A 12537-nucleotide genomic window follows, 5' to 3' on the forward strand; every position below is an offset into this window, starting at 1 on the left:
GTGCTTCTCTCACATGTGCATATTTTAAGTAAAGAATTTACATATACCTAACTGATGTGGTTTTTCTTTCCAAGAATAACCATTTGGCTTTTCTGTAGGACCTGACCTGAACATTACCAGGGAATTTTTATCAGCTGCAGTGTTCAAAAGCTGAAGACAGACAGAGAGAGATGTTTTTGCATTTAATTCCCTTTGTTGCTTCACTGTCTCATGGGGCAGAGTCAAGAGGTATCCATGACAAAGTAGAAAAATCTTTTACCCTAGAACAGGATTTTAGGATCAGAAACAAAACAGCCAAGCAAAACAAGGACAGCCAACAAAAAGTAGCCTAGGGCAACACAGTGTGTCAATGGGAAAGAGAGAGATAAGAAACACTTGGACAGTTGTGCATGTTGGCTTCAATCTGTAATGACTGTGCAGACCACACATCAAAAACATTTGGCTGTCCTTGACAGAAAACAACAAAAAAAAAGATATAGGCCAGATTTTTCAGATGTTGCTTTTGTGTTTTGTTTTTTGGTTTTTGTTTTTCTATTTTTTCCTTCAGTTGACATTTTTAAGCAGTCAACCTGGTGAATAACAGTTCGTTTACTCTATTTTTAACTACTTGTCTAACTGCCTTCAGGCAATTGTTAGATGTTATCTCAGAGAGACAATGTGAACGATCTGGTAGTGCTTTAACATCTCTTGTTTCCACTGCTTATCAGCTCTCACTAGGGAAAAATCTATTTGCTTTGTAGATTCCTAGCATAAATTAAGCACAAAATTTGGACCATCAACTCCAATAACAATGTAGTGTGCACTGACAACTTCTGCATTTCTCCAGTTCTTTGTGTGAAGACATGTTTGGCCTTGGGACCATTATGTCTATTTGTGCATAACTACTGTCATGGCTGAGAAATGAGTGGGAAGCACCTAGATACTGCACATTTCCACAGCAATCTTATTCATGCCTAGATAATGTGTAAAATTAATTTGGCATATGACAAAGAGCACATAAGCTCGTGGCAGTGGTATTTTCTTGATAATCCTGAGGCCGCTTTCCTGGTATTCTTGTGGCAGCTGAAGCAACAGGGGGTTATTTAGGATCTCACACTGCACTGCCCTGTGTGCCGTACCTGACTGAAAGTGACCCTCCATTCTGCTGGAAAGAATGACATCGTGAAACAAACAATTTCAGGTACTTAAGAAAGAAAAATCTCAAAATGGCCCAATTATAATGTTTAGGAATTAGAAGACTCATGTAGACCATCTTCATTCATTAGAAAATCATAGAATGGTTGGGGTTGGGAGGGATCTTTAAAGACCAGCTTCTTCCAACTGCTCTGCCATGGGTAAAGACAGCTTTTGTTAGATCAGGTTGCCCAGAGTCCCACCCAACCTGAACCCAACCTTGAACACTTCCATGGATGGGGATTCCACAGCTTCTCTGGGCAACCAATGCCTTATGATTTCATAAGAGAGAATTTCTTCCATATGTAATCTAAATCTCCTTTCTTTAATTTAAAGCTGTTACATTTAATCCTATTACTACACCCCCTGATAAAAAGTCCCTATCCAGTTATTCTCTCAGCCCCCTTTTGCTACTGGAAGACCACAATGTGGTCTGCCCAGAGCCTTCTGAACAAACCCAGCTCCCTCAGCCTTCCTTGATAGGACAGGTGCTTCAGCCCTCTGAATATCCTAATAGCCCTCCTCTGAACTCACTCCAACAATCCAAGATTACTTCCTTCCCTACTCAGTTCTTCTGTAACCATGTGATGAAATGACACCGGGAAATGTCTTTCACATCAAACCTTAATATTGATTTTCTTGCTTCTAATCTGTGTGTGCAAGAGGTCTATATATGACAATCTGAAGTTGCCCTCTTAAGCAAATAAGACAAAGATTTCCCATGTACCTCTCCAACTAATGAGGTAGGGTTTTCCTGTAGCAGCTTGAATGAACAAATACAAAAATTACAGGGAGATATTCTTTCTGGAAAAATAAATAAATAAATAAATAAATAAAATGTCAGACAAAAGAAACAGCCTATAGTGCCTCTCTGAGTTTGTCAAAAGGAAGCTGGAGAGAGCAGATTTCCAACTATAAGCCCATTAAAATGCTACTGTGAATTGTAAATATACTCTTTTAAAATAAGTCTGTAAAATTATTTCCCTGTCCAAAGGAAAATACAGGACTAGTCAAACTTGAAGAGGATTATTCCAGCATCTCATTTCAGTCAAAAGACAGTTTAGGTAGTCAGGAGTGTGAGTCTACCACAAAATACATTTTTTAGCAAACTCTTTTATGTGAAAGTGGAGTTTCAGATTAACTTTAGTGTCATTTTTTAGAAGGTGAGGTCAGATGATGAAATTGCTTTAAAATGTATATAATACAGTAAAATAGTCACTGATATCAAGCTGAATTGTTGCACAGTCTTGTTCCAGTGTCCTGCATTCATACTTCTGTGATTCGTGTTTGTAAAGTTCCTTAAATAAGTTACAGTAGCCTTTCAAGGAATGTTATTTAGATTTTTCACTTCTGTTACGCTCAGTGTAAAATCAAAACTTGGGAGCTAAAGGTCTCTGTATGTTTCCTGGCAGCTGGGAAATGTATGATGATGTGCAGTGTGCACAGCATCTGATAAACAATCATCTCCCTTCTAGGCCATTATTTAAAATTGATTTATTCTGCTGCTCAGAGGGAAATACAAACTTGAAGAATATTTGGGAGAAAGAAGGTCAGGACCTTAATCTTTGTGGAGCGAGTCTCTTCCTTTCTGTAGCCACCTCAACCTGAATTTAACACAGGATGGCTTATAGGTACTTTATCTGAAATGTATTTCCACCTTCAATCCATGGGATTCCAAGGTCTGATGGGCGAACAGTTATTTCCCAACTGCAAAAGATTTTGTGTTCAAGAGAGTTATTTCTGTTCACCTGGTTTGGACTTGGAAGAAATTAAAGGAGTGATGAAAACACTTCAAGCAGTATCGTATTTTTTAAAGGTGAAATTGTTCTTTCTGCTTGATTCTTGTACTTTTAGACATAACCATATGGTTATGGTGGGACTGCTAATATCTAAAAGATTCAGTAACAAATGAGGAACACTGAATATTTATAGTATAAAACCATCCCAGTATATTTTTAAGAAAAAGAAGCTATATAAAATGGAAGAACTATGGACACAAGGACAGAGAAAAGTTAAGAGTCTGAAATCTCTGAAAAAAGAGTGAAGCATAAAGTGACTTCCCCAGGGAAAATAGATAATTTTAAATGCATATTAACTTTGCATGTCTTAATTTGGATGTCTTCAAAATTTCTGAAAATCATATTTGATTCAGACCCCCTCCTATGCAGATATAATATACTCCATCAGTTTCATAAGAATTGATTTACTACTAAAATTTTTCTTGAAAGAAGACCTAATTAAGAAACAGAAACAATCCCATATTCTTCCTCCAACAGCCTTTTCCCAGTCTGTGTGGAAAAATTAGTTCTTACTGGGAACAGCTGAGGTCCTGGAGCAAGGGAAGATGAGGAGCTGATCTGTGATGTTGGAAAGTTTGACAGCCTGGCTATCTCTGCTCCTGTATTTGTGAATTTAGAAACTTCCTCTGCTATTGCATTCACTGGCGGCCAGAACACTCTTGGGCAAAAATCCGCAGCTATAATTAGTGATTTAATTTTAATGTAGATGAATAGACAATCCTGAAGCCAGTTATTAAAATGTCATTAGTTGACACAGAAGTTAGCATGTCTGCCTAATGTCTGTTAGCAGAAGCTGCAGAGACCAACCTAAATGAAAATGCTGCCTGGGGAAGAGTCACAGCAACACAAGTCATCCAAAATCTCCCTGTCTCAGGGAAACAGCTGGTGAGCCCTTGCCAGAAAATGTTCAAGCATTCATAGGGAATGCGTTGGTGATGTAAGCACAGCATTTTCTTAACACTGCCCTGTCTGTTCTAACAGAACCCTGAGATTTCTGGAAGATCAGGAAGCCATAGAATCATTGTGGTTGCAAAAGAGCTCTGAGATCATTTAGTGCAGCTGTCAATCCATTAACGCCATGCCCACTGTTTCTCCTTTTGTTAGGACAAAAGCCCAAAACAGTAAGAAAATACAAAGGATGAAAAACAGATTTTAAACAGATAGATAGATAGATAGATAGATAGATAGATAGATAGATAGATAGATAGATCGATCCAACAAATAGGGGATTATTTCTATGTATCATGTATAACTAATTCTGACACTACGCCCAAAGTAAATAAATTTTACTTTGAATTTTTAATTCAGATGTTTGTGTACCAGCAAGGGCCAGAGAACTAAACAACCTGGATTCAAAGGCTTAGTTAGAAAAAGCAGGGAAAGACTTCTCAAGGATCTTCAGTCTCTGGCTGAACATAAATAAACTGAAGGTTAGCTGCAAAGCTTAAAGCAAGAACACCGTAGAATTTTAGAGATGTGATCAAAATATAATCAGAAATCTACATTTAATAATAATTTTTGCTTTCTTAAATCTTGAGAGGTCTACTTTTTCTGACCTCTTTACCATCTTAATGTCACAATCGTCTTGAGAATCCAAAATGAAAAGAGTTTAGAAGGCTTTATTTTTGAATCCCGTTTTAGCATCAACACCAGGAGTTACGCAACTTTGATCCATCAAACAGCACTGCAAAACCATCATGAAAATGTATGAACCCAAGAACAAAATCCACTCACCCAACCTTGCAGAAGTGATTAAAAAAGCCCTAATTATAGTCTAGTCAGCCGTCAAAATAAATTACTCACTCAGGGTGAGTGGGTGAAAAGAAGTTTGTAAGGCTTCCTTAAGGAGGTGGTAATTGTCTTGAATTTTGTTAAAATACATCACAAATTATATTTTACAATGTCTATGTACTGTTTTCCTCTTCAGGAATCTTATAAGGTGGTTGCAAGAATTTCTACATTTGCACTGCAGAGCATGTTCTGTGGCATAGTAAAGAATGGTCTAAATGCCACACATAGGTGACTAGAAAAATTAGAATAATATCACATGAATATGCTGATTGATTGAACCACAAGTATGTTAGAAAACCAAATTAATCCTGCCTATTTTCATGGTAAAGCAGTGTGTGAATCTGACAGAGCAGTGAAGTGAGAGCATGAGCATGGTATTGCCACGTGGTTGGCTCCTGGAGGCCTACACAGAGTTCATAAGGTCCATGAAGCCTGCATTTAAGGCATATTCAATATCTGTTGTACCCAGATGTCATACCCTCCAAAGAAGGTATCTGCAACTCATTCACCTGGTTTATATCGAACATTTACTGCAAAGTTTATGAGAACACAAGCCACTTACGATCTTGCCTTGCTGGTTATGCTACCAGTGTGTCGGACATGCCCTAAGTACTACTAAAATCACAGGTTTTCATTTCTGCTGTCTTCTAGAGCTTGCCAAAAACATGCACCTAAAATTGCGTCCAAAGAATGCTCAGTGCCTGGACTGCAGTCTGGAGAAGACTGAATCCTGTTGTCCCAGGGGTTACATAGTATGGGCCACTGCTGATGGAGATACAGCTTTTAGATCTCCTTTCATTTCATCAGATCTTGTTGTATTGCACTGTTTATATTTTTTAAAATACTAATTTTTGTTATCTTTTACTATCACTTAGGTGATGTTAGGGCAGGGTATCTTTATTATGCGTGGGCAGCTCCCAGAGTAATGCCTCCTATTCTATTATGTTGCACCATGACATCAGAAGTGGATGTTGGTGGTATAGCAGTAGGGGTTGAACCTTCCACCAACATTCCTTTGCATTTTGTTGCCATGTTACAGATGGAGCAGAGGGGCAATCTGATAGAATGGCATCTGATCTGGAAGTGCATGTGAAGCAGAAATGTGTCACTTAATTCCTCCTTGCAGAAAGAATGGCAGCCACTGACATTCATTGACACTTGCTGAACATTTGTGGAGACCAATCAGTGGATGTGGGCACAGTGAGGCAGTGGGTGGTGCATTTCAACAGTTGTGACAGTGGCTGTGAGTCTCCTCCACTGATGCAGATTGTTATGAGTGCAGCACACTGGATCTTATTCACTGCTAGTGAAAATGCATAGCTAACGGTGGTGGCTGTGATGAATAATTGTGCTTTGTAGCTGAGAATTTGCTTTATTTAGCAGACTTATTGTACTCTTTGTAGCTGTTGTCATTTCCATAGAAATAACAAGGAGTCATTACTTTTGGAGCAACCGATGTAAATAATAATTTGAAAGCTGCTTCTTGATGTATGCAATGGGCCTCTAGTAATTAACAAACGCAGCTATCACCTTTGAAGCAAATAATAGAACTGATTTATTACTTAAATCAGAAGTTCAGCCAATTTTGCTTACACAAACTCAGTGTACCACTTCAATGACATGATTTTCATATCTGTTTGTGATCAGTGCGTGATCAAATATCAAATGTACACCTTATGTCCCATCAATAATTAGACTTCATGTTACTTTCCTCTTAATTTAGTATCAATAGTTGGTGATTGTGTAGGAAATATGAGATCTAGCATTTGCATTACTGATCTAATAACTGAAAAACAAGATTTGTCTTTTACATTTTGTTGGGGCTGAATCACACAGTTTTGACTGATACTTCAGCAGCTGAAAGCTATATAAACAATACAGACAAATCAATCTAAGTTAGAGGACTGAATAAGCAGAAGTTGGGGTGTATTTGTTTCTGGATATTGTTTTAGCCCACTCCGAAAATAAGTGTGAAAAGAAATGTGCATCTCATTCTGGGCTCAGAATCTGAGCCCCAGATCTGAATTGAAAATATTCTTATTAAAAGCTTTTGGCCCTGGCACATCTCTTATTCTGTATGATTATTCATTCTTGCTATCATCTCTTAGTTCCTCAGCAACATATTTAACATTTTGTAACTCATTTTTAGACTAGAATTTATTGTTTATTAAATTAGACTAGTGAAGCTCTTGGAAGTTTTGAAATATGACTATTCCTACAAAACCTGATGGTTTCAGGCCAGACCAGGTACTTCAGGCTAGATGGGGCTCCAAGCACTTGATCTAGCTTTGGATGGTCCCTGATGACTACAGGGGAGTTAGACTAGATTGAACTTTAAAAGTCCCTTCCAACTCAAATGATTTCAATGATTCTGTGAAGACAGAAATTCAGACCTGGCAAAAAAAAAAAAAAAAAAAAAAAAAAAGCCCTCCTTCCTCTCCCTTCTCTTCTTTCACTCCCTACAGGGGGAATGGACGTGGAATGTCCCACCCTGTGCCACAGTTTTGGTCTTTTCACATCAGTGTAGGGAACATTGCCAGATCTGAGCTGTGTTATCACTTAAGTGTGATGACTCTTCTTCTTTTGTACTCCCAGCAAAAAGCATTTTTCCTTTCCCAAAGGGCTTACCATTTCTGGGGAAACAAGTTCAGATCTATTGCTCCATCATAAAACACTTTATCAATAAAAGTTTTACTACTTCCTGAGATAGGTGAGCTCAGGTTAAGAAAAAATACAGCTGTGTTAGCCTCTTCATTTCCTGCCTTTTGTGCCCCTCTTTATTTCCCGGTCTGTTCTCTGTCACTAGGGCAAACCTCCCCAGTAATTTTAACTGACGCTTTGCAGAATCAGGGAGACCTTTTCATGTAGCTTGGGAGGGGCAGGGAATACTTGGGTGCTGTAACTGTGGCTTCCAGGCCATTTCATCAGCAAAGTCAGGCAAGTTAGGTTAGATCATCTCAAGTGTTCAACTGCACTTGGAAATGGGAGCACTGAGACAAGCAGGCACAGCAGCGAGATAGATTAAGCAGTGGTGGCATTTATGCAATTAAATACTCTCTCTGCAGTGCCTGTCTGCATGAAGGCTTTTAGTCAGGTCTCATGCAAAGAGCTTAGCTTTAGCGCTGCTGGCTTCAGCTGACCTCCTGACTTTGTGCTGGGGGTGGCAGGGAGCATGCACACATTTTCTGAGTGCAGCCGGGAGACACCTGAGGAAGAGGGCAGCACTACTGAGTCAAACCAAAGGGAACCATACCCTGCGCCCTGCTCTCCTACAGCCCCTTAGTAAGTGTTAAAGCTGGTAATATAAGAACAGGGAGGGCGTGCAGAGATACATCTCTACTCCAGCAATCTCTGTTGTATGGAACACTTAATTCTGAGTTTCTACCTTTACATTTAATAGACTTGCACAATTCTTTCTTCTTTGTATTGTTGCTTTTTGACTGTTTCTGTGAATTCCGGCTGCATCTGGCAGTGAATGCCACTATTTTCTTATACTGTGGGGAAAAAAAAAAATCCCCGACACATTTCTTTTGCTCATTTTAAATCTGTTAATTTCACTGGGCATCCTCTTATTCTCATGCAGTGAGAAGCCAGGCATCCATTCATTTGTTTTCTAGGCACTTTCCCAGGTTTCTCCTGATTTTTATACGTATCTGCCATATCCCCCTTCATTGTCCCTTTTCCAAGCTGAAAGCTCCAAATCAATTTAAGCAGTTCCAAGCTCTAATTGCCCTTCTTTAGTTCCCCCATGTAATTTTTGAGAGGCAAGGATAGAAACAGCAGGCAGCGTTCAAAAGGGAGGGTACTATGGGGTTTTGTGTAATGTTGGAAAGGTGTTTTCTCTTTTGTGCTCCATTCCTTTTTCCTAAGCTCCTACACGTATGGTTCTTTGACTACCAATAAGCATAACGTGTGTTTTCTCTTTCAGCAAGCTTTTATATATATATATATTATCTTTTTATTTTTTTTAAATTTTTTGTTGTTGTTGTTGTTGTTAATTCGTTGGCTTTTTTAAATTGAACACAACTGAAATTATTTCTTTGGTGTGCTTTTTGTACGTACAGGAAGCTGAAATGCAGTGCCTTATTATGAGTATTTCAACAGTATCAATTTGAATCTGTCTCAGGCGAGATAAAAGAACTGCTTTTATCGTAGTTTTTCCAAGCATCATTGCAGCAAAAGTTATGTTGTTTAAAAATTTAGTCTCCGCATTATGCCCAGATACGACATTTGCTGAGGCTGTATGAGAGGAAATCCCATCATTATAATGTTTTCTTTTCACTGACTTGCCCAGAATGTTATCACTGATGTTGGGAAGTCCATAGCAAGCCCTTGTGCTGAGCTCAAAGGCTTAGCTGAGGAATTTCAAGGCCCAGATAAAGTTTTTTTTTTATATGGATTACAATTGACATAAATTCTGTTTTTTCTTTAATAGAGCATTGTTCTTTCGTTGAAATGTCTGGTCCTGGTACTACATATATTTTACTTTGGAACTGTACAGATCTTTTCATCATTGTTAAGATATACGAATTATGTCAAGATATGTGGTCCACTATGTTACTTTTATTGGCACTGCTTAGGAATGCATTTGAATTAAGACAGACAGATTGAACAGATAATAATGCAAAACTCAGTTGTAAGCCAAATTGGTTGACCACAGAATATACAGTGTTATGATAGAGAGAAGTTGGAAATTACATTAGATTTTCAGTTTGAAACTGAAAGAATGGAAGCTACTTTGCATTCTAACGTTAAATGTTTCTGGGACTGTCCAGCCTGGAGAAGACTGAGAAGGGACCAGTGCTTATAAATACCTAATATGCTGGAGTCAAGTGGATGGGGCAAGGCTCTTCAATGGCACCCAGCTACAGAACAATGGGCACAAACTGGAACATAGGAAGTTCTACACAAACATCAGGACAAACTTCTTAACTGTGAGGGTGACAGAGCACTGGTACAGGCTGCTCAGAGAGGCTGTGTCTTCACTGGTGATATTCAAAACCCACCTGGGTTGAAGCACTGTAAGCTACTTTCTTGGAAGCCTGTTTTAGCAAAGGCCTAGACTAGATGATTTCCAAAGGTCCCTTCCAACCTGTACAATTCTGTGATCCTGCAGTGTATCACTTTCATGGACATTTTTTGTTATGACTTTTGTCTGTCTCCCAGTGATGCGTACATTCAGTCAATCAAAATGAGATTGTTAAATATCCAAAAATAGAATGAGCATACCCTTCATTTAAAATGTCTTTTATTCTTAATCCTCTTATCTACCACTCCGAATATTAGCATTAGTGCTAATTACTACTGCAGCAGCTTTTTTTTTGACAATGGCAGAACTAAGAACAAGAATATAAAAGCCGAGGAACCACTTTTACTTTCAGTTAGTATCACATTGGAACTATAACCTTTAGATTTCTGAGCTGATATTTATGACATTGGTGGACAAGTTTTTTAAAGCCTATGGCAGCACTTTCACTTTCAGACTGGTAAAAGGGTTTAGGTTACAAAAGAATTTTTTAGATTTGACAAGCTTGATTTTTTTCCAAATATTAACTGCTTCATACCCGCTTCTTACCAATAAAGACAGTATTGTTCCTACACAAGTACAAAACTAGATTTTCAATTTAGCCGTGCTTCAACCATCAGTTTTCAGGTATTCTCAAAATACCCAAAAAAGGACAGTAATTGGACCATCAGAGCTTGGAAGTTTGACAGTGACCAGGTCTGACTTTGGCATTTTTTGGAGATGTCGTTTTGCAAGGGCGTCAATGTACATTTCCCTTCCTCTTTTAGACCCAAAGTCCTGCTTCCCTTCTTTAGCTCCCTTAATCAGAGAAACCATAGCATGAGGGGACAGGCAACAACTAGCCATGCGAAGGCACAGCTCACTCCTCACTGACATCTGAGTTCCAAACTAAACCTGCTGCCATCTCATAAAATCACAAAATAGTCTTCAACAAGTCAGGTTTTCATTATGCCAGTCCTAATCCCAGAGTGAGCATGAAGGCCAATTAACACACTAAGTTCTTGTAGTGCATTACAATTACAGAAACCTCTGTTATGAATGATATTTTGCTAAACCACTGTGAAAATTCAACGTATTCAGTACTTGTAAGTTACTTGTAAGTTACTTAACTGTATTGAAGTGGTCATGTGGCTGAACACTGTAATTCAGCAGGAACATACAGGAATGCCAGAAATAATATTTACTCTACCTGCAAAGTACCTCTTACAATGCTTTACTGCACAGATTAACACATTTCTGTATCTGTTTTACACTCCTAATGTAGTTGAAATCATTCTTGCAAGTTACATTATTATTTGATTGAAGTTCTAAATTGTGATCTAGAAATACCTTCATCACCTTCCTTAGGTGGGTACTTTCTCCTTTGGAAAAGTATCTCAGAGCTAGGCAGTATATTTAGTTTCCCCTATTAACTGTGGAAAATCAACTGATAAGGCATGTGTACTGCCCTTCAAGGCAATTTTTAGATGACAAAAAAACAACTTTGTATAAGTAGTATGTCTTTATGTCTTTTATTACTCTTTATATTCTTTTCTACAAAAGATTCACTAATATTTTCAATATTCTTTTATGTTAATATTTTGTTTTTAACTATACATTCAAATTTGAGCTATCTGTAAGAAACAATTTTTTGAGACCAGATGTGTTAAAAATGCAAGCACACCCATGTATAAGATAAGATCACACTGTAGTTCACCCAATCTAACAATCCTTCTGACAGAAAGTGGATGATTCAGAAGTTGCCAGAAATTTCCTGAGACAAATAGAGAGTAATCTGTCAGCCACTTTAAATCTTCTCAGAATTTCTTAGTACCCGGATAATTCTAAGCCCTAAAGCATAAGGTTTCATCTTTCTTTGAAAATATATTAGCATTAACTATTACAAGAAGGTTTGCTCATGAATAGCAAAATTTGGACAAATATGAAAAATGAGATAGTGCAGGCATTACTGGAAACTGCGAATCTCTGTATCATTGAATAATCATTTGCTTTCCAAGCAGGTAGGATAATTTTAGTAGGTAAGAAAATGATATAATTTAATGAATAATCAATATGTTTACAGTCCTTTTGATGCTTCAGAAACTCTTGTATTGTGGCATAAATGTTCATTTGTCTTAACTAGTAGTTTGAAATGAGAGAACGAACAGCTCTGATACATTGCCTTTCTCAGGTATTTGGGTGCGTGGAATATTAATTTACCCTGTTAATATTTCAAGAAGTGTCAGTATGGTAATTTATGAGCATGATTTTTTCACTAGTGTTGGCATCAAAAAATCACTGTTTCATGAAAATTAAGTTTCTGACTTTGTGGAAAGCTTTTTTGAACTCATTGTCTGATGAACTAGATCCTACAGCAGAAAATGCCATTAATCTAAACCAAGAAAAAAGGAAGCAACATTTTCACGTTTGTTAATTTGTGTTTTTCTTTCTCTTATCTTTCCAGACAACTATTACGGCACTCCAAAGCCTCCAGCAGAACCAGCTCCATTGTTGGTAAATGTAACTGATCAGATCCTTCCAGGTGCCACTCCTGGGGCTGAAGGCAAACGTAAGAGGAATAAGTCTGTGAGCAATATGGAGAAGACAGGTATTGAACCTCCTGAGGAAGAAGAGGAAGAAAGACCAGTGGTCAATGGAAATGATGTGACAGTAACACCAGGTCTGTTCTTCCTTCTTACTATGCAGTGCATTTCTGTTATTCACAAATTCCCCAGTTATCTCCTGCAATGAGAATATCTATGCTTAAGT

General features: G+C 38.0%; 1 protein-coding gene across 5 annotated transcripts in view; it reads left to right on the top strand.

Annotated features, from left to right (window-relative positions):
* Window positions 1–12537, top strand: part of MAGI2 (membrane associated guanylate kinase, WW and PDZ domain containing 2) — a 694208-nt gene that overhangs the window by 436788 nt on the left and 244883 nt on the right. For all 5 annotated transcript variants that reach the window (XM_072333162.1, XM_072333185.1, XM_072333169.1 and 2 more), the window contains exon 4: window positions 12233–12448. In XM_072333162.1, the coding sequence (XP_072189263.1) occupies window positions 12233–12448 (216 nt within the window). The remainder of the gene's footprint in view (window positions 1–12232; window positions 12449–12537) is intronic.

This window comes from Excalfactoria chinensis, chromosome 1 (assembly GCF_039878825.1).
Source record: "Excalfactoria chinensis isolate bCotChi1 chromosome 1, bCotChi1.hap2, whole genome shotgun sequence".
Classification (NCBI taxonomy): Eukaryota; Metazoa; Chordata; class Aves; order Galliformes; family Phasianidae; genus Excalfactoria; species Excalfactoria chinensis.